At 38.7% G+C, this 18,997-nt stretch overlaps 1 protein-coding gene across 3 annotated transcripts in view; it reads left to right on the forward strand.

The window, feature by feature from the left end:
- The first annotated feature begins 2,446 nt into the window (after positions 1-2,446).
- Positions 2,447-18,997, forward strand: part of LOC124157352 (endothelin-converting enzyme homolog) — a 133,783-nt gene continuing 117,232 nt past the window's right edge. For 2 of the 3 annotated variants that reach the window (XM_046532002.1, XM_046532005.1), the window contains exon 1: positions 2,447-2,972. In XM_046532002.1, the coding sequence (XP_046387958.1) occupies positions 2,961-2,972 (12 nt within the window). In that variant the 5' untranslated portion in view covers positions 2,447-2,960. The remainder of the gene's footprint in view (positions 2,973-18,997) is intronic. The other variant, XM_046532008.1, reaches the window with a different exon arrangement.

Genomic DNA, 18,997 nt, shown 5'->3' on the forward strand with positions numbered 1-18,997 from the left:
CTCAACTGTATAAAACTATCTGCGATATGTACTCAACAGAAGAATTACCTAGTGACTTCGAGAAGAACATCATCATTCCCATACCCAAAAAGAAGAGAGCTGAGAAGTGCGAAGAATTTAGGACCATAAGCCTGAGGACACATGCGTCGAAGATTCTGACAAGAATCATTTACAGGAGAATTGAAGGAAGAGCAGAAGAATTCCTGGATGAGGACCAATTCGGATTTAGGAAAAGCAGGGGCACAAGGGAAGCAATTTTGGCTCTTAGGATGATCATAGAGAAGAGAATGGAGAAAAACAAACCAACCTTCATAGCATTTGTCGATTTAGAGAAGGCCTTTGATAACGTGGAATGGAATTCAATGCTTTTTGAATTTTGAAAGAAATCGGCGTACTCTACAATGATCGTAGAATTATTCATAGTTTGTATAAAAACCAAGTAGCTGTGATCAAATGTGGACCAAATGGTGCAGAAGCGAGAATAAGAAAAGGGGTGAGACAAGGTTGTGCGCTTTCCCCCTTAATTTTTAATGTTTACATAGAGAAAGCCATCAACGAAATCAAGCAGAAAGCTTCGGGTGTCAATATCCACGGAGAAAAAATTAGTATGCTGCGATTTGCTGACGACATAGCAGTCATAGCCGAGACAGAGAAGGATTTGAAGAAGACGTTGACAAACATGGAAAGGACAATGGCCAGATATCAGCTGAAAATCAACAAAAAGAAGACTAAGATATTAGTTTGCAGCAAAAGAGAGGAGGCTAAAACAAACATCAACCTAGGACAGCATAAGCTTGAAGAGGTGAACGAGTTCTCTTACCTGGGAAGCCGAATTACCAGTGATGGACGAAGCAAGAAAGAAATACACAGTAGAATAGCGCAGGCGAAGAGGGCTTTCTACAAAAAGGAGAATCTTCTTACAGCTGAAAACACCAGCATAGAAGTAAGGAAACAATTCATCAGATGCTACATATGGAGTATGTTTCTCTATGGAAGTGAGGCTTGGACGTTGACAGCAGCAGAGAAGTCAAGAGTGGAAGCATTCAAAATGTGGTGCTACCGAAGAATGATGAAGATAAAATGGATTGACCGTGTGAGTAACCAGGAAGTGCTAAGGAGAGTAGGAGAAAAGAGAAGCCTCCTAAAAACATTAAGCAGAAGAAGGGACAACTTAGTTGGCCACATTTTGAGGCACGATGGTCTGATGAAGACAATCGTTGAAGGACAAGTGGAAGGGAAAAAGGGCAAGGGACGGCCCCGAATGAGTTACATAGGACAGGTTATAAAGGATGTAAAAGAGAATAAATATGTAGCTATGAAGAGATTAGCGGATAGGAGAGAGAAATGGAGAGCTGCGTCAAACCAATCTTAGGATTGTTGACTAATGATGATGACTTGTTGTTGAACTGTGAATGAAGACGGGTGCACTTTTATGGCTGCCTAACTAGAGTAAATCTATCCTGTAACCCAGTAGATTTTTATGTGTTCACCTCTCCATCAAAATTCGTTATACATATTATGAACTGTTAGTTTACATCAAACTTAGTTGTGTCATTATAGCTTACTAACGAATTGTAGTCTATTAAATGTCAGCCTAATAAATAACTTTTATGTCGTTTAAGTTACGTTAAGATGTATTTCCCCTACTACAATATCAAAAAATTGCATCGATTTCCTTGTGATTCATTTTTTACAATACAAATTACTGGAGAGACTACTCCAATAATTAAAATTTATGTACTCTGAGACATTTGAGTATATATACATGTATAGAAGGCGAAACAAAAATAATATTACCTTCCAGAGTTAAAAAAATATATTAATGGCTAACTATTGTTCTCTGGTTCTTAGACTTTAGGTTAATCTTTGAGTTACGGATAAATGAAAAAGTGCCTCTGTCATAAATTTCACTTACCTCAGTGTTATGCCATATGCCTGCATAGCCTTTCAAATCCCCTAATGACCTCTTTTATTTTACATCGTCAAGGTTTAACTTTGACCTCGTTTAAACTGACGATTAGGTGATTATTTTGCGAATCCCACGTAGCACCATGAAGCAGTGTAACTTTCTTGCGACGGAATAATTTTTTTGCCGCGAACGTTAAGTCACTCTTCGTAAAGGTGGTCACGACGAAAGGTGGTGCTCGAGATGCACCAATTTTGGCGCGCGCCGAGACCCCGAGACTAGTGCTGCCGGGGGTTGGAGCAACTCGTGCTCCATGTTACCGCCGAATGGCCGACAAAAGACTTAATGCACAACTCAATACCTAGCATTAAGGAGTTGAAAAAAAGGCGCATTTGTTTTCGCGACGCATCGTGCTCGGTGTTGGTATGGAGCAGCGTTGAAGCTGGGGGAAAGGTATCCTTTTGATTGCAGGGGAGGGGTGTTGGCTGGAGGGGCCGGAGAAGGCGCTACAGGGCTGGTGCGAAGCGAGGGGAACCTAGCAGATCAATAAATTACGTTTCGAGGGGAGTAGGGCGCTCGGCCACACACAACACTCCGGCCTTTCGTGCTCGAAGCAACTGTTTGTGTACCTCCCGGTCGAAATTTTTCTGCGGTTTTGTTTTTGGGGGCTTTGTAAGGGCGTGGGCTCTATTTCGCTCGTCGGCTGTTGCCACAGTGGAGCATTCATCTACCTGTCATTCGGTTGTGCTTTGCAAGAGCGATGAGCTGGGCAGGGCGCAAGGGTTCATCTTCTTGTGATCCTGTTCGCCAAGCAGACTGATGCACCGGCCTACAATTCTTTCCGGAACAGCTTGTTTTCGTGGTCATGTGCTGCTTCCTGGTCGCCGCATGAGCTCTTGAAGCAGTGGGGAAGGCGTTACTCATTCCTTGGAGGCTGTCTGAAGTCCGAGATATTTGTTGTCGACCATCTGAAGTGGATCTTTTAGGACCAGGACTACCGCAAAACAACTTGAAATTCTTGGTGGAACAAAGCATCTAAATATAAGCATCAGTCATGTCGGTGAAGGTGAGTATCTTCCCCCTTTCTTTAATTAATGCGTAGTTTCGTTAATTGTTGGCTAATTTTCTATTTTTCCCGCTAAATTATCTTGAAGCGAATTTAGTTCATTTTCTGGGGCTTCATTTGTATATTTAACGAGATGAAGCGAATTATCGTATAAATTGTCAACTTATGCATATCAATTACACTTTTTTCCTCCGATTTTTCCGGGGAAAATTGATTGTATTTAGCGTCTGATTATACTATTGACATGATCAGCTTATTGCTTTTTAGGAGTCTATTATGAGTAATAATTTTTCAATTTCTTTCGAGAACTGAGAAGGTTTTGCGGTAAAAATATTTATAAATTTTTAGTCAGTGGGCCTCGTTAATGTTTTAACTGATCGGAGCCCGAGTTTTCAGTGACTTTACCGGAAAAACTGATTCCCCCACTGGCTTCTCCGGGGGATTTTGTCGCGGGGATACCCGTGTCTCTAGCAGTTCAACTCATGTCGGAATAAATCACACTTCTTACCACGAGGGAGCCAGTTCCCGCCTGTATCACGCAGGCAGTGTGTTGAAAATTATTCCCCAGGAATATTTCGCCCTTGGTTATAGCACTGTATTTTCTTAAATTAGTTAATGGCGCGCCTGGGCGCACCCAAACAGGGTCGTGGGGGGAATTACTAGTAGGACATTTGGGTAGAAGGATGGTGGTTACCATGGTAACTGGTCTACGCCAATCCTTGACGGAACATGGGTGACGTGAAGAGGATAGACCCAATGATCCCCAATTTTCCTGTCGGCAGCTTAGCGCCTGTATTTGAAATAAGGGTTGTTGCGTTGAAAATTAGGGACTCGGCGTAAAAGAGACGGGATCCTGACGGCCTGCTTTGGATGATATTTTGCATTTTTTGCATAAATTTATGAATATTAATGAAAATATGCTGATCCAAGTTTTTTACCCATTTACGTTGCGTCTTAAGACAATCGAGATTAAACATTTCGCGCACGAAAGTTAGGTATTATTAAAGGATCAACTGCTCTGAATGGTTTGGAATTCAGAAAATTTTTGAGTTCTGGGAAGATGCTAGGATAATTCTGAGTGCGGAGACTAATTGTAAAGGCAAGTAATTGGAATTTTTATCGGGTATTGAGACATGGATGTTTGAAAATTAACCTTATTGGACAAATAAAGTTGTAAGGTGATGGTGTTTTTTTAAAGAAAATTCCGTGTTGTATTTAAGAAAAGGTTTTGTTTATAACATTACGCGGGATCATAACGATAAAAGCCATGGTTAAAAGAAGCGATAATTCTCATTTCGATCGCCTTCCTTTTCTAATATTTTGGTATTAGCACGTGATCGAAGTGCATTGACGTTAATTGCGGTAGTAAGTTGGTTTTACTGTTGTTAGTTGAAGCGAGTGGTTATAGTAAAACGACTTTGGATGGAGTAGAATTTTTTATGAGGACATTTTTTGAGTTGATGTATTTCAAGAAGAAAATCAACTAGATAATTTTTATCGCATAACGCACACAGAGGTGGCGATTGATATTTGAAGATCATGCATACTTGGGTTAGTTATAACTTAGTAGTCTCATGTGAATCGTTCAGCTCGGTTCGGCAATTGGTAAGCTTAGATGGGCAATTGGTGAGTCTGCGGGTCCTTGGTGGCTAATCTTTCAGGCATGGGGAATATCTGGGGAAATAGGAAAGAAGTTTGAGAAATATAAAAAGGATAGCAATTTACGAAAATTCAGTAGATTTTGGGCATGTAATAAGGCTACATAATTATTTTGATAGAGATGCGATAGGAGAGAGAAAACAGTAGGTGAAAAAAGAATGAAACCAAAGTTGAAGAGTTGGGAAATGGCGCGAAAACTATTATCGCTTGGTATACGTTTGGTGTGTGCCCAGTTCACGTTAAAAGTTAGTTGAAAAAGCGCAGTTGACCCTGGAAAGACGAGCATTTTCGTAAACGAATATGGAGTTCGCGTAGGAAATTTAAGGCTACATACGTTGCAAGGTAGCCTAACGATTTCGAGTATTTTTTTCTCGAATCCTTTTACATATTTATCTTATTCAAATCCTCTTTCTTAACCGTCGGAGTATCAGTAAATTTTGTAAATAATTTCAACCTCATGAATATCCTATTTTTAACCAGTTGGTTGCATTTCATTTATTTTAACATGTATTTCTTCTTCAACTAACATGCATGAACAGCGTAAATGGTGTTTTCATTTTTAATCCATTTTCTGGATGCTATTCAACCGATTCTTCGTATCCCTGCCCCACATCTAATATTAGCACTTTCCAAGGGTTTTGGAAACTATTCCCCTCGCTTTTCTTGTGTTAAAACTCGTTTTTCCTCATCGGCGTTTTTCCATAGGAAGTCAGCGATAGGGTTGCGGCCGCGTATTTATGGTTCTGCATCAGTTTTTTCACAAATGTTCGCTAACTTTGGTTTTGTCTTTTGCAATAAAAAATATGTTCATAGTTATTAGATACTGGCACTCAATTAGGGTTATTTTTTGCTAAATGAGGTTGAATTAGGTCGAGGGTTACATATAATTACACTGTGTATTTCGCCAACTTTCTCCTCGAAAAAAGTGATGAAACCACTCAGGATTAACTTGTCGGTTACGTTTTAAAATGCTTATCCTTGTCTTACAGACCATGAAATCTTTGGGACACCGTTTTTAGCCGGATAAGTTAAGATGAAATATCAATGTCGCTGTGTACTATATAGTTCAAATTGTAACAGTATATCGCAACTTTCCTCAGCGTATATGCTATTTGGGCAGTACCTAATGCTAAAAACATGTTAGATTAACGGAAACAATATTAAAATATTTCCTCATTTCTCATGCCTTAAATTTTTCCTTCTGTTTTTTTATAAGATATTGCTTTTAGAAGTATAAATAATATTTTTGAGAGTAATCGTCCCGTAGTTGTGGTAATATAGGGGCATACCTCTCGGGGGGGCCAACCCGTTCCCTGATAAGTACCTACGGGAATGGGTTACTAGGTTGATAGGTGTGAATAGTTTGAGATTCAGTTACAAAGCATTTTCCATATCGCAGTGAAGCTATCTTTTTATTCCAGTTCTAATTTTTAAAATTGTTTACTTCATTATTTACCATTATACACCGTCATGGGCTCTGGGCAAAAAATTCTGCTCAATGTCATAGGTTAGTTCTGAATACTGCTTATGTGGTGAACAATCTATTAATGCTTGCGGAAATTTTGCGGGTGAACTTGGGGAGTTTCGGTGGCCATGCTAATTGAGGGAGGAAGGAAAGTGAGCTTATCCCTGGTAATATTTTTCCCGGCAGTCACCATCATGCCATATCCTCACCACGAAGACATATTGTTTGTTCTTCTCTACCCTGTTGGCCATAATCACAATTACTTACTTTCAAAGTTAAAGAAAGTATCCCATTTTATCCTGGACCTTTCCATTACCGATATACTTTCAAAAGGAATTTCTAGGGTTGACTGTAAACAAAAGGTCTTCACATTTTTCTTAAAGTAAATCATGTTCATTCGCAATGTTATTTTTAGTTTTTTTTTCCTAGTCTTACTTTTATTTTTGTGTCTAAACCCCTATGAAATCGATTCACTTGCATGTGGTATTGCATACGCTTGCCATAGAGCACTCCTGCCGCGCCCTGCAGTTAGCGTATAGTTTTAGGGAGGGATAAGGGACGGTAGTCACTTGGGTCTTAGTCCGTGCTGTATATGAGTGTGTCGCCTGGGACAAATGAATAGGAGTTCCATTGAAAGGGAACTGAATAAGAATTCCTCACCTTATACGTTCCTTGTACTCTTGGAATTCGCGAACCTCGTCAACCTGTAGATATTGGCGATTTTCGGTTGGCATTACGGAGACCCACCTAGCGCGAATAATGCGCTGCCAAAATATTTTTATTGTAGTTTTATTAGCATTGTTTATGAATCGTCATCCTTCGACGTTCAACCATTTCCCACCATTCTTTTGCAATGGTTTCGTCCGAAAGCGATGGCTCTCCGGCACACTTTCCCATTTTTTCAGTTTTGGTGTTAATATACTGCTTTCCATGTATTGAACGTAACTAGCGATTATTTCCGTCGACTTAGCGTCCCTACCACTTAGAAGTCCAATCACAGAACGTAAATCACACCAAGCGGTAATGAATATAATAGTGCAAGATCAGTTGCGAACGGATGCCAAATCAAGACATTGTTAGCGAACAGTTCAGGATGGTAGGATTTTGTACGCAAGGAACTAGCTACACGCCAATATTTCCGAATCTTGCATTAAGTGTCCCTCATGACTCCAAAGCTTTTGAGACTTCGTATTACGAACTGCACTCGTGTGCTTACGTTCCTTACGCTCAGAACCATACGCTCCTTTCGCAGAAGTCGACATCCTCTTGGGTGGCATGTGGATTTGATTAGCCAGCATCGCCTCGCTCTTTGGATAAGATAAATCGGTATCAGATTCCTGCGTTGGCCAGAGTATTGTCTTCATATACCAATGCCCTAGGCTCTGAATCACGATGCGGCGTCGACTCTGCAGTGTTCGTGTCTTCCTGTTTGCGTGTGGGAGGCGTTTTGGGACTTCTATAACGAGAGACAGGCGTCTTCTTATTGGGAAAGTATTCATGGCTGTGAAAGATTTTGGATCGTTTCGTCATAAGGCGGCGATTTCCAAGCTGAGTTCCTCCCTACCGTAAGTTAATTCATTAAAAATCCGCTGTTTACCTAAAAAGAACTTATCAATCGTGAAAATGACTGCGTCATTCTTACACCCTCTCTAATATCTGCATTTTATGTAATAGATTTCAAAACTCAGAGGGTATTATTCCCATTATTTTTTATTATTCATTCGTATTTCCATGGGCATAAGCCAACCCCCAGATCCTTCTTTACGACTATTGATATTATGGTTAAAAGCAATCGAAAGAGTTCTTATTTCACGTTAGGTCGCTTTAAAGCGAGTTTCCCTAAATTAAAATTGTACGAGGTAAAAGGAACATGTGAGTATGTTTAAAAAAATTTAATTGCGATAGTTTTCAAGGCCCGAGGCGGGAGGAATGTCGTTTTTCGAGGAGGGTTGATTTGGAGTAAATACACAAAAGGCTCTGTGGGACTTAAATGGGACGAAAGATTATTTGGGAGGGATTGAACCCTTATCCCTCCGCTGGCTACGACATTTCGGTGGACAAGTAGATGGCAAGAACGGAAAAGGAAGTCCTCGAATGAAATATATGCAAGAGGTAAAGGAGGATGTGAAAGGGAAGTAAGTACGTAGGTGTGAAAAGATTAGCTGATGGGAGAATTGAATGGAAAGCTGCGTCAAATCAATCTTAGGATTTTTGACCAGTGATAATGAAACTAATGAATAAACGAGGAAGATTAATTTTTCGTTTTAACTCATCTTTCCATTTCATAATTCACAGTGTCGGGCGATATCTGGTGGAAATGTTTTATATCCATGAGAATAAAATGAAATGGTAAACTTCCACACAATTTTATTTACAAAGTACCGACCCGGTTTCGACACGTAGTGTCATTATCAAGGACCTTGATCTATACCCTTCTTCAGCTAGGAGAAGTTTTAGTTTCTTTTTAAATACGGAGAGTGAGTTGGTATTTTTTATTTCTTCGGGAACTTTATTGTAAAGAATCTAGGCAAAGTGGTTGGGACACGTAGTGTCATTATCAAGGGCCTTGATCTATACCCTTGATAATGGCACTACTTGTCGAAACCGGGTCGGTGCTTTGTAAATAAAATTGTGTGGAAGTTTACCATTTTATTTTATTCTCATGGATTTTCATTCCATTTACTAAATTCTTATTCCGAGTTGCGATTTCGAGACCCATCATGAACACGATCAAGGTCTTCTCTTGATCCTTTCGCAGAGGACCGAAACCGATTTCTTCGGCCTGATGATCCTCCTCCACGGCTCATTTTAGTTTCGCGCGCCCCTTGTAACAGCCATTCCGCAACCTTTGTCCCGCTGTCCTCCTCTGCCATTCTCTCTCCTCTTCGCTACTGTCCCGACCACCCTATTACATTCCCGCTGTTCCCCTTTCTCCCCGCGTCGCTCAAGGGTGTGATGAGGAAGCATGCAAAGCGTCGCCCGCCCTCCTTGTCTTTTCTGTCGGGTCCATTGCTATTCCTCGCGCCGTGCGCCGACTTCACGGGTGGCTTAAACGTGGATCGACCTCTTTTTCAGCGCTCGCAATCTTCTACTCTCTCCCTTCCCAGTGGCCCCTCCTGTGACCTTACAACACGTGCGCACACATCCATTGAGCTTAACCATTTTGATTCTCCAATCGTCGTACGTCATGCATCTGTGGGAATAAGGTACAGTGTCATGTATCGAGCCAATTGTCGGTGTCCCCGTTCTTAGCAGTAGTGCGAGAATGTCCTATTCTTAAAAATATGCGATTCTTTAAGATGTGATTATTTCCTGATTGGAAAAAGAGTTTGATGGATCATTACTTCTTTCTATACTAAATTGATTGATTTATGCGTTTATATTTCGGCAGCTTCCATTAATTTTCGGCGACGAAAGAAAATTTATGAATTTCCTAGGTTTTTATGCTTTTTGTCAGCTTGGAAAAGCTCAACAAAAGAACTTTAAAATGCGTAAAAGTATAGGTGAAACTTGAAATTTTCTTTTATTATAGTAAAGAATGCGAAATTCGTATTTTAAAAGAATCTGAGCCGCTTCATATTAAGTGCCACCCATTTTCCATCTTCTCAATGTTGAAATTGCTACTCGGCTAAATTTCTCAGTTTAATAACCTGCCTTTTTATGCATGTATTAATCCTCTTTGTGTATCTTACCTTAATGCTATGCTCATTTAAGGTTTTTATTGATTGAAGTAGTGGAGGGTGGTGTACCTAGGACATAGTGTACGTAGGAACATTTGAAACCACCGTCAAGTTCTGCGACCTGGCGACTTTAAAGTAAGCTATTATGTGAAAGATGTGCTAGAGTGTATCACAGGGATGCCGACTTATATTGGGGGGGCGCAAACCAGGGATCTTGCCCCGTGAAATTTTTTTTTTTGCTTTATATAAAAAAATTGTGTGTTCCGTGGTACAACACACTCCCCTACCTCCTGAAGTCCTCCTCTATTTTTGAAGATATGATGAACTATATGAACTTGATCATAATAATTTAACAATGCAACCTACTGGAATGGAGAAGCAGACATCCAAAGTAATTTTCTTGAAATCACAAAGTTTTTTCCCAATTGCTGGTGAAAAGCTGTTAGCACTATCAGGTTAGTTTCATAGAGACCGATCTCTTGTTGAGTATAAGATATTTGATTTGTTGAGTGGGATTGGATTATTTATGTTTTTGGGTCGAAGACTTGAATTGGATATTTTCTCTATGCTCTTCAAAATACAAAAAGCTTGCATTCAAGGGTATTATTTTTTAAATTTTCTTTTGTGTTTTCCGGTTTGTTACCTTATTACGTAATTATCCCATGTAAGTCTTTTTTTCTTAGCTATTCACTTATATTCCTCTGCAAAAATCAGGCAAATTTTATTCTAGTGTAAGAAATACACGAAAAATTTGCTGAAGCAAAGTTTCGATAACTATCATTTCTATTTCCCATCAACGTTGTATCTGTTCCCTTAGTGTTGCTCAGAGATAATTTCTTCATTTTTAAAACTAGTTATGGGTTTGTGAGTTTCATTATTACTCATCATCCCTAATCCTTGACCGACATCTTTGGGTCAGCCTTAACCCCAAATATTTTTTTCGCCGAATGAAACGCTTCTTTTATGCTATGGATGGACCAATTTTCCCGATCCATGCTACTACCGATTAGGGTTGAGGATACAAAACACAGCGGAGCTGCTAGTAGGCTTAACTTTGTGATAAAATTTGTAAATAAAATGCTGTGGGTTCACAGCTGAACCGCCGTACAATTTGAAGACTTGCATAATTTCTGAGAATTATATTTGTGCCAGTGTAAACATTTTTGTTCGTATTTAAGTTATACGACGTTTTAGTTAACTCGGCTTGTTAACTTATTACATTACATCCTTCCTAGATAGGGGTTATCTGCTGAGATCCCTAAATGCCCATTGAATGTGGATTTCTAGGTTAAATTATATGATGTATTGGTGGCTTGGAAAATAATTGGCTCTAATTCAACTCGTGCTCTCGCCAGTGCCATGACTATGCGCCAGGTTCCATTCGCACTGTGTGACGTAGGATGAAGGCATTTTGTTTTCAACTGCAGACCAATTTAGCCCTATGCATAGCGGTAGCACGTTCACGCTCGAGATACTTGCGTCATAAAGTCTTCCGTAGGATGCAAACGTGAACCGGAATGTGAGAAATGAATAAATTATTTCCTTGAGTGTTAAATCAACCAAAATATTGCCTCCTTTACGTAGTTTAAGCTTACGTTTGTAAGTATGACTGTCGATTTCTAGGAAATATTAAATGACTCCATCAATAGTCTCTGATGCTTCATTTCGATTTTTTAAATTCATTCCTAGTTGACAAACGGATTGCTTTGCCGTGGATTCTTTATGTTATATGCGTGCCTGTAATTTAAAACACACTAATTTTACCCTCGAGGGCTTATTTCATGTTTCCTTTTCCATTTCGTGTGGTTTAGAAACGGTTAAAATAATAATAATAATAATAATGTTTATATACTTTCATTTATGTATTATTTCATAACGTAGTTAGTGGTCGTATTTTGTTGAAAGTAATTCTCTTTCGCTAAGGCCTTAACTTAAAAGCCGTCATTTTCGTCGAGGAATGTTCTATTGAATATAGAAACGGATATGTTTAAGAGATTTTATGGAATTTAAATAATCCGTGGATTGTGATGTCAGCGCTAAATTTTATGTAGGACTTAATCCACCCTTCGATGGTAGCTCTTGACTAAAGACAGGCAATGTAAGTTCTGAATGATTTGAAATGTAAAGCAGTTACAACTGCAAGATTTTTCTTGTGTTATGTCAAGTGAACCCTTTTTGGTCCAACTCGTGCTAAAGGAATGGCTTGCGGGACTAAAATTCTGTTAGCTTTCGTATTATCGTGGGCACACGCTTCTCCAGTGCGAAGGTTAAAGGGATAATCGAATTTCGCGAGAGAAGGCTCTTCCATTTTGAAGGCCCACATGACTGTGTATGAGTGTTTGCGTAACCCTTCTCTGCTCTTGGAGACCAAGGCAATCTGATAGCCTCTTTCATGTTTGAGGGCTTAGGGTGTGTGTAATCTTTACCGGACGAAAATAATCCCATCAGTACATAAGAGTGTTCCTAAAGTCGAATCTTTCTGTCACCCGGTGCCCTTTGAGGTTCAAACCCAAGTAGGCGTCCGCAGTGACGAGTAGATCCAAGGAAGTTTGTTAATTACTAAATATTGGGTATTATATTGTCATTAGTCATGAATAAGTGCGCAAATTTCTTTATTTTACTACCATTTGAAACACTTTTTAGTTTTTTTTTAATAATAAAACGTTATTGTACTTTTCCACACGATTTAACCCCAACGCAACCCTCCCCTACCAACGTAATAGCAACCAGATAAACAAGAATAAAATAACTGTTATTATAACGGATTCTGTACCTGATGATGTCGCCTCTGCGACGAAACCGGTCGTATTAATTAAATCGTGTGGAAAAGTACAATAACGTTTTATTATTAAGAATGGATTTTCACAAAGTAAAGCCAGAAACAATCAAGTTCACTTTTTAGTTTTCTTTTTGTGTCAAAGTTCTGAATTGTACTTCCTGAATATTAAGTCTGCATTAAAGTAACATAATAGCAATCATAGAACTTTGCATGTGCTTTTAAGGGGAAGAGTTTTTAACCTTAAGTTTAAATAACCATGTTATAATTTTAGCGTTTATCGATCTTTGGATAATGTCCATAATTCGTAAATAGTTACTATTTAAGAAAGAAAAGGACTCTTTTGAATTACATTAACTAGAGGTGACATAAAACAGGGAGTCTAAAAATGCAAACAAAAATAACAGGCTACCTGAGAACAGAATCGGCACAACTTTTGCCTATTCAACCACACATTCAAAGAAAACGAAAACGAGCACACGCAACTTCAAACCATTTGAGCCATAAGCACTGAAAAACTTCATCTTCGACACATGAATCCACAGTACGCACAGTTAATTCCTTGAAAATCGTGTGTGAACTCATTTCACTCCGTTCTTCTCGAGAATCTTGCCGTTACTAGAAGGACGATTCTAGAGAGATAGTCCACTAATGCCATGGTCCACTAAGACTGATTCAGCTGAGGGACGAAATTGAGGTCAAAAAATGCATTTAAGTAAACAAGAGACGTCACGGGCCATCTCCTTGAGAGCCTAATATTAATGTGTGGTTAACTCACGAGACACTAATGGGTCTCATAGGTCCCATGCGGATATAAATGACCACGCCTGGAGTAATCACGTCTAGAGTAGTCACGCCTTCGTAATAGTTGCCATGATGAAATAGAAAATAAATTCCGGATAGTAAAAGTAGAAAACATTTAGCCACAGATGGAAGCAGTTAGAATATCCGCTCTCATATGAGCTCTTCGAAGCCACTTATATCATGCCCAAGTGGAAATGTCAGACAAAAGTCCCTTTGCCGTTAGGGGGAGTGCGTCACCGGAGAATAATGTAGATTTTTTAAGTTGATGAACATGAAATTAGTAAAAGGACGGCTAGAAGGTGAGGGGCACTAATACTATACACTTCTATGTGTCGCCACTAAACACCTTATTATTAGGAAATATCTTTTTAGCCCTCCTTTCTCGTTGTACAAATAGAAAAAATACAAAAACTTTAAAGTCTTTAGCATCCTTGTGGAAGGCACAAATTGCATGCAAAGGGAATTGAGGCTGATGCAGAGGTTGGCAAGCAGAGAATTCTTTTTTCTCTCTTTGGAATTCTTGAAGATAATTTGGGGTTAAACGACATATTGGGCTTTGTTACTACAGTTTAAAGCCAATTATTTCTGTCATTGATGTAAAATTCAAAAGCAAGTCACACATATTTGCAGGAGAGGAAGGAAAGTGTACGGAATATTGATAGTTATGATAATAAAGATGTCTTGGTAGGATTGATAAATCTGGCATTGTAGAATGTTTTGTTGGGAAAAATGTGGAAAATTTTCAAGAGTACCTTTGGCATATGTATGTATTTTTTTAAATTTCTTAATAAAAAGTTTCTTCCATTTTTTAATAAAGGCGTATATTAAAATATCATTGTTATCTTTTATTATATAACCTACGTACAATATTTAATTGGTGTCACTAGTAATAATAATAATATCCGCTAAAATATTACCCATTCATTAACGCTACGGCAACAATTTCGCAAAGCTGCGGCATCCAATATAGATGGGCGTAAGACCCAACGACGCTGGCTGTGGTATCCAACGAGTTGGTTGTCACAGCCATCTCTTAGCCAGCCATTTAAAATGGCTGCCTCATCCAACTAATTGGATGGCGCCCCAGCATCCATTTAAATTGGGTGTGGGATCCAACTGTTGGATACCACAACCAATTTTTTCTTTCAGTGTGTTTTTATCATCGCTTTCGTCGTACTAACGTATCGCATGAAACTGAGACTAAGCTTGATCCTACCCTAAGTGGTGGAGTCACATATTTTTCGGTGGGAATTTTTTATGTTCTGCTAGATCTAGATTCTGCTCCATTGTATTTGGCCTTGGTCTCTTGGATATTTATTTTTTCAACTCACAATATTTTAATTCTGGCTATTAATTGTATCCTATGCGTTAGACACCCATCTCGTCACTTAGTTCCTGTGTTAATCGCAACTGGACCCGCTAGTTTACTTGAAAAGTGTCAAATTCAATTTATCGCATGTTCCCCCTTGATAAAGTATTTTATGATCTGGTAGGAATCAAAACTCAAATCCCTAATCCTTTGACTTACTTCAGCTCTATCCATTGGAGAGAAATCCGTCGTTTATACCCGTTTCTCTGGTTGTATACTTGCTTATAGTTATGGCTTCGCTGTCGGGTTTTATCAATATTTATATTGCTTAAGTGTTTACACCTAAAACTTCTCCTTTGGGTAGAAAAGTCAAAAAACATTACGCCGTTCCAAGAATCCTTCAACGAGACCACCCTGACATCCCTGGTTAAAGTATTTTTTAACCTCTAACCCCATTTTCATGAACCAGCGAATCGAGAAATGAAAAAGTTTTATTTTTTATTAATTGGGTCTATAAAGAAGATTAATTGGAAGCAGTCCATGTACCAAATTTTTGTAAGTGCCAGAAATAGAGACGAAAAAATAGAATGATATGAAAATGTGTCGATTTGGAGATTTATGTATTTTTCATGATTTTCATCCTGGTTGTGAGTAATGTTTTCGGTTACCGAAGTTGTCGTGGCTAACTCCGCTATCTCCTTAAACGCCCTGGGTATCCAAAACAGGATATGGAATTAAATTCACGTATACAACTAGATAAAAATTTAAAAATATCACGTAAATCTGATCTCAATTTCCTCGCATTTGGCCTATAAGAATAACGGGTCAAATAAACAGGCTTATATCAAGCGAGAAGGTGGTACCTGTGATAGCAATTTGAAATCATCGTCAAATCGTAATTGATGAGCTGGGAAGAATTTGATGTAAAAGATCATCGGCGTATGAAAAAGGCTTAAATCCCTAGACGAGCTGAATTTACTTCCAAGTTCCGCTATCCCCTGTGGTAATTTCTATTCTATAGATAAGGCCATTCTGTGGAGAATCATTGGCTAGAGATTGAATTTTTCGAAATGCCCTGAAGAACCGCGATGCATGGTTATATCCGTCTTCCTGTTCCTCTAAAAATATTTTTACCAGTTTGGAATTCCACCGACAGTATTCCGCACCAGGTGGGTGTGTAATGGTTTAGTGGTTGCGCCAGTACGTCGTAAAATCCCTCTTTAGGGCCGACGTGATCGCAATAAAAGTGTGAGCTTCAAAATTAATACGACCTCAACTCTCGCTACTTTATCATTGCACTGACTCAACACCGTCTTTTCCGACTTTTATTGATTAAATGTTTACTATTTTTCCAAAGTTTTGCTCAAGCTTAGTTTAGGGTCCGTGTGGAATTGTTCTTGTGATGCCTTAACCATTCGAAACTAATTTTTTGGTAATACCCGTGAAAGGGAAATACGATTGTCCCTTAGGTTGCGGTTACTTATACTAAAGGAAAGATAAACACGCCGTCTTCTCTGGAACAATATTTGTCACGTAAATGTGACACGTCAGCTGGCTGGGGGCATAAATCATCTCTTTAAGTCGACGTCAGTTTCAGTGAGTGGTTTTGCCGGTAACCATTACGAGCTACGGAAATAGAAAGTCGAGATGGGATGAAAAAGGAAATATTCCTCCATCTTGTTGACAGAAATTTAGCTGCAAAATCGTGGCCTCAGTTGCGAAGCATAAAAATGAAAAAAAAATCTTGAAACAATTTCGGATATGAGCCTTTAGGGTGGAGTAGTGGTTGGTAGGGGGTTCATAGCAGTGGTTTTATGGTGTTGGAACGCCGTTCCGGCACTGGTTAACAAAAGACATAATAGTTAAATAACACTATCAATCACTGGTTCAGAGGATCCTAATGTGTAAAAGGATACCATTTTGTCCTCCACGTTGTCTTTACAAGGTTTGACTTCTTTTTAGCTACCTGGTAAATTATTAAGTTTGTTATCATTGTTAGGAAGGAGTTAAAACCAATTATTTTTAAAATTGTTCCCCTTCGGCAGTGTTAATAATGTCTACTAGCAGCCAACGTAAACATTTATCACAATATTCTCTTAACTTCATATTAGAGAAGGGAGGTCTTTCACTATTTTTTTAATAAAAATGTTAATTTGTATTATTTAATAGCTATTCCCAAGGGAACATTTGTACTTGCATAAAATATTTCGGATTTTAGTGATTTGGAGAGCTTATGGATTTCGTTAAAGTTTTTGTTTACATTTCATAAGAAGGGATATAGACTTCGGAGAAACAATAGAACGGCATAATTCGTAAATAATTGCTAGAAAAATAATTCCAATTTTTATTCCTTTTCACCGAATATAGAATTTTCACATGATATGTTCGTATTTGGCTCCAAAACATCATGGTTTCTTATGTGGCATAAATAATGTGATGAAACCATAGTATATAGTGGGGAATAAAACGTATAAAAATTACTGTCGACTACTTTTGAAGTAGACAATTAAGTTGTCATTTCTGATGGTAATCTCAGCTCACATAAATTTATTGTGAACATTACTGTGCACGTTTTTACTCCCTGCTTGTCCATACATGTCATTTAAACGACTTCTTCAAATATTTTTTGGCAGTTTCTCTCCGCGGAAATGACATCCCTCGGCGATGCCCATTTATATTCCCTGCTCTCCGAAAAATGAGCCGGAGACCGAAGGGATATTAGCAACTCCAGTGGAAGAGAATTACAAAAAAAGCAATGCAGAATAAAAGTTAGCCACCCGTAGTTCCGGGTTTGATGGTATAAGTTCGATAACTATAAGATCCCTCCACGTACATGACACGGAGATCTTGCCCGTTCGCCAGTCTATGTGATTCTTTAAAGTAATCCCAAAAGCGTTGTGTAAAAATCTTTTCTCTTTGACCTAGAAACTCCGGAAAGCCTTACGAAAAGTAGTGCAAATATCCCTGAAAACTCTAGGTACTAGTTCGCGTTTGCACACCCCAACGGCACAAGAGTGCATTACGGGCGAGTCAGATCTTTTTCCCGCCTAAGCTCCTGAATGGAGAATGGCTTACTGTTAGCTTTTGAATATGTGTGATGGAGCTAAAATTACGGGTGGCAAGGCATAAAAGTTAATTCATAATTCTATGGAGCTACTCCTCTTTGAGTGCGGGAGCATATTCTTTTTGGTAAGCTTTATGGGAGCGTGGGATATTTCCGCGATATTTTTTCTCCGAGTTCTTCTTTTATGGAAACGATGGAGAAAACCAAAAGGCTATTTTATGGCGGTGGCTACTTTATTTAAAATAAGAATATTTTAGACCTTTTATGACTGTTTTGCATGTAAAACGTTTACATTTTTGGGGACTTTTCCCCCCTGTCATTGTGAACGAGAATATGGTCTCTCAAATGTCGTCAGTGTCCATTTATGAAAATAAAATAAATAAACGTAATTCTCGTTACCGACTTTGTGTGTATTACTTTCTCTGACATACAGGGAAGCTTATTTTTACCGCTTCATCCGTTATTTGCCTGAAATTTTACCTTTCACCAAATAATTAGGGGATTTGATGAAAATGTGTAATTTAGATAATTGGAAATATTAGGTTGCTTTCTGCTTGTTGTTAGAAGTTTATTTATTTTTTGGAGGAGAGCAGCTCATTGATATTTATGGTGTATCATTATATGCGATAGTGTACTTTGTTTGAGGTGCTGGTTGCAAGATAAGCTGCGGCGTTAGTAGTTGCTCATATATCTCAGGCATCGCCAGAAATCGTATTCTAGCCCTTCAATTCGATAGAATATTGCTATAAATATTGCAGACACGTCTACCTTATCCGCCACGGCTATTCAAACACCCCGAAAGTAAAGAAGTCTGTGTAAAGTAAGGGTGAACTCAGGATTGGAAGTTGATTTTGATTCAGAAATAAATCCATTAATTGAGAGCGAGGAATCACTTCGATTCCTAGAGTTTCCGACGTAGTCTTTGAAGGAACTTCCAAGAAGCTGCAGGGACTTGGAAATAGAAACGGCCCTTTTCTTGGAGACGCTGATTCGCCATTGATTTTTTTCAGTTAAATGGAATTTCTGTTTGCGGGATATGTGTACATGCTTAAAATATTTAGGTTAGGCTCATTTTTCATAATTTTTATCGAAGTAAAAGCTTCCAGATAGCGATCATAGCTTACGGTGTCAATATAAAGAAGAATTTTTCAAACTTGCGGTTTATCTTTTAGGCCGCCACGTTAAAATAAGAAAATAGAATCCTTGAATCACCTGCCTGCTGTTGCACATTAGTGTCAGTAAGCATTGTCGTTGTTCTTTTTTGCACT

This window comes from Ischnura elegans, chromosome 4, assembly GCF_921293095.1.
Source record: "Ischnura elegans chromosome 4, ioIscEleg1.1, whole genome shotgun sequence".
NCBI classification, from domain to species: domain Eukaryota; kingdom Metazoa; phylum Arthropoda; class Insecta; order Odonata; family Coenagrionidae; genus Ischnura; species Ischnura elegans.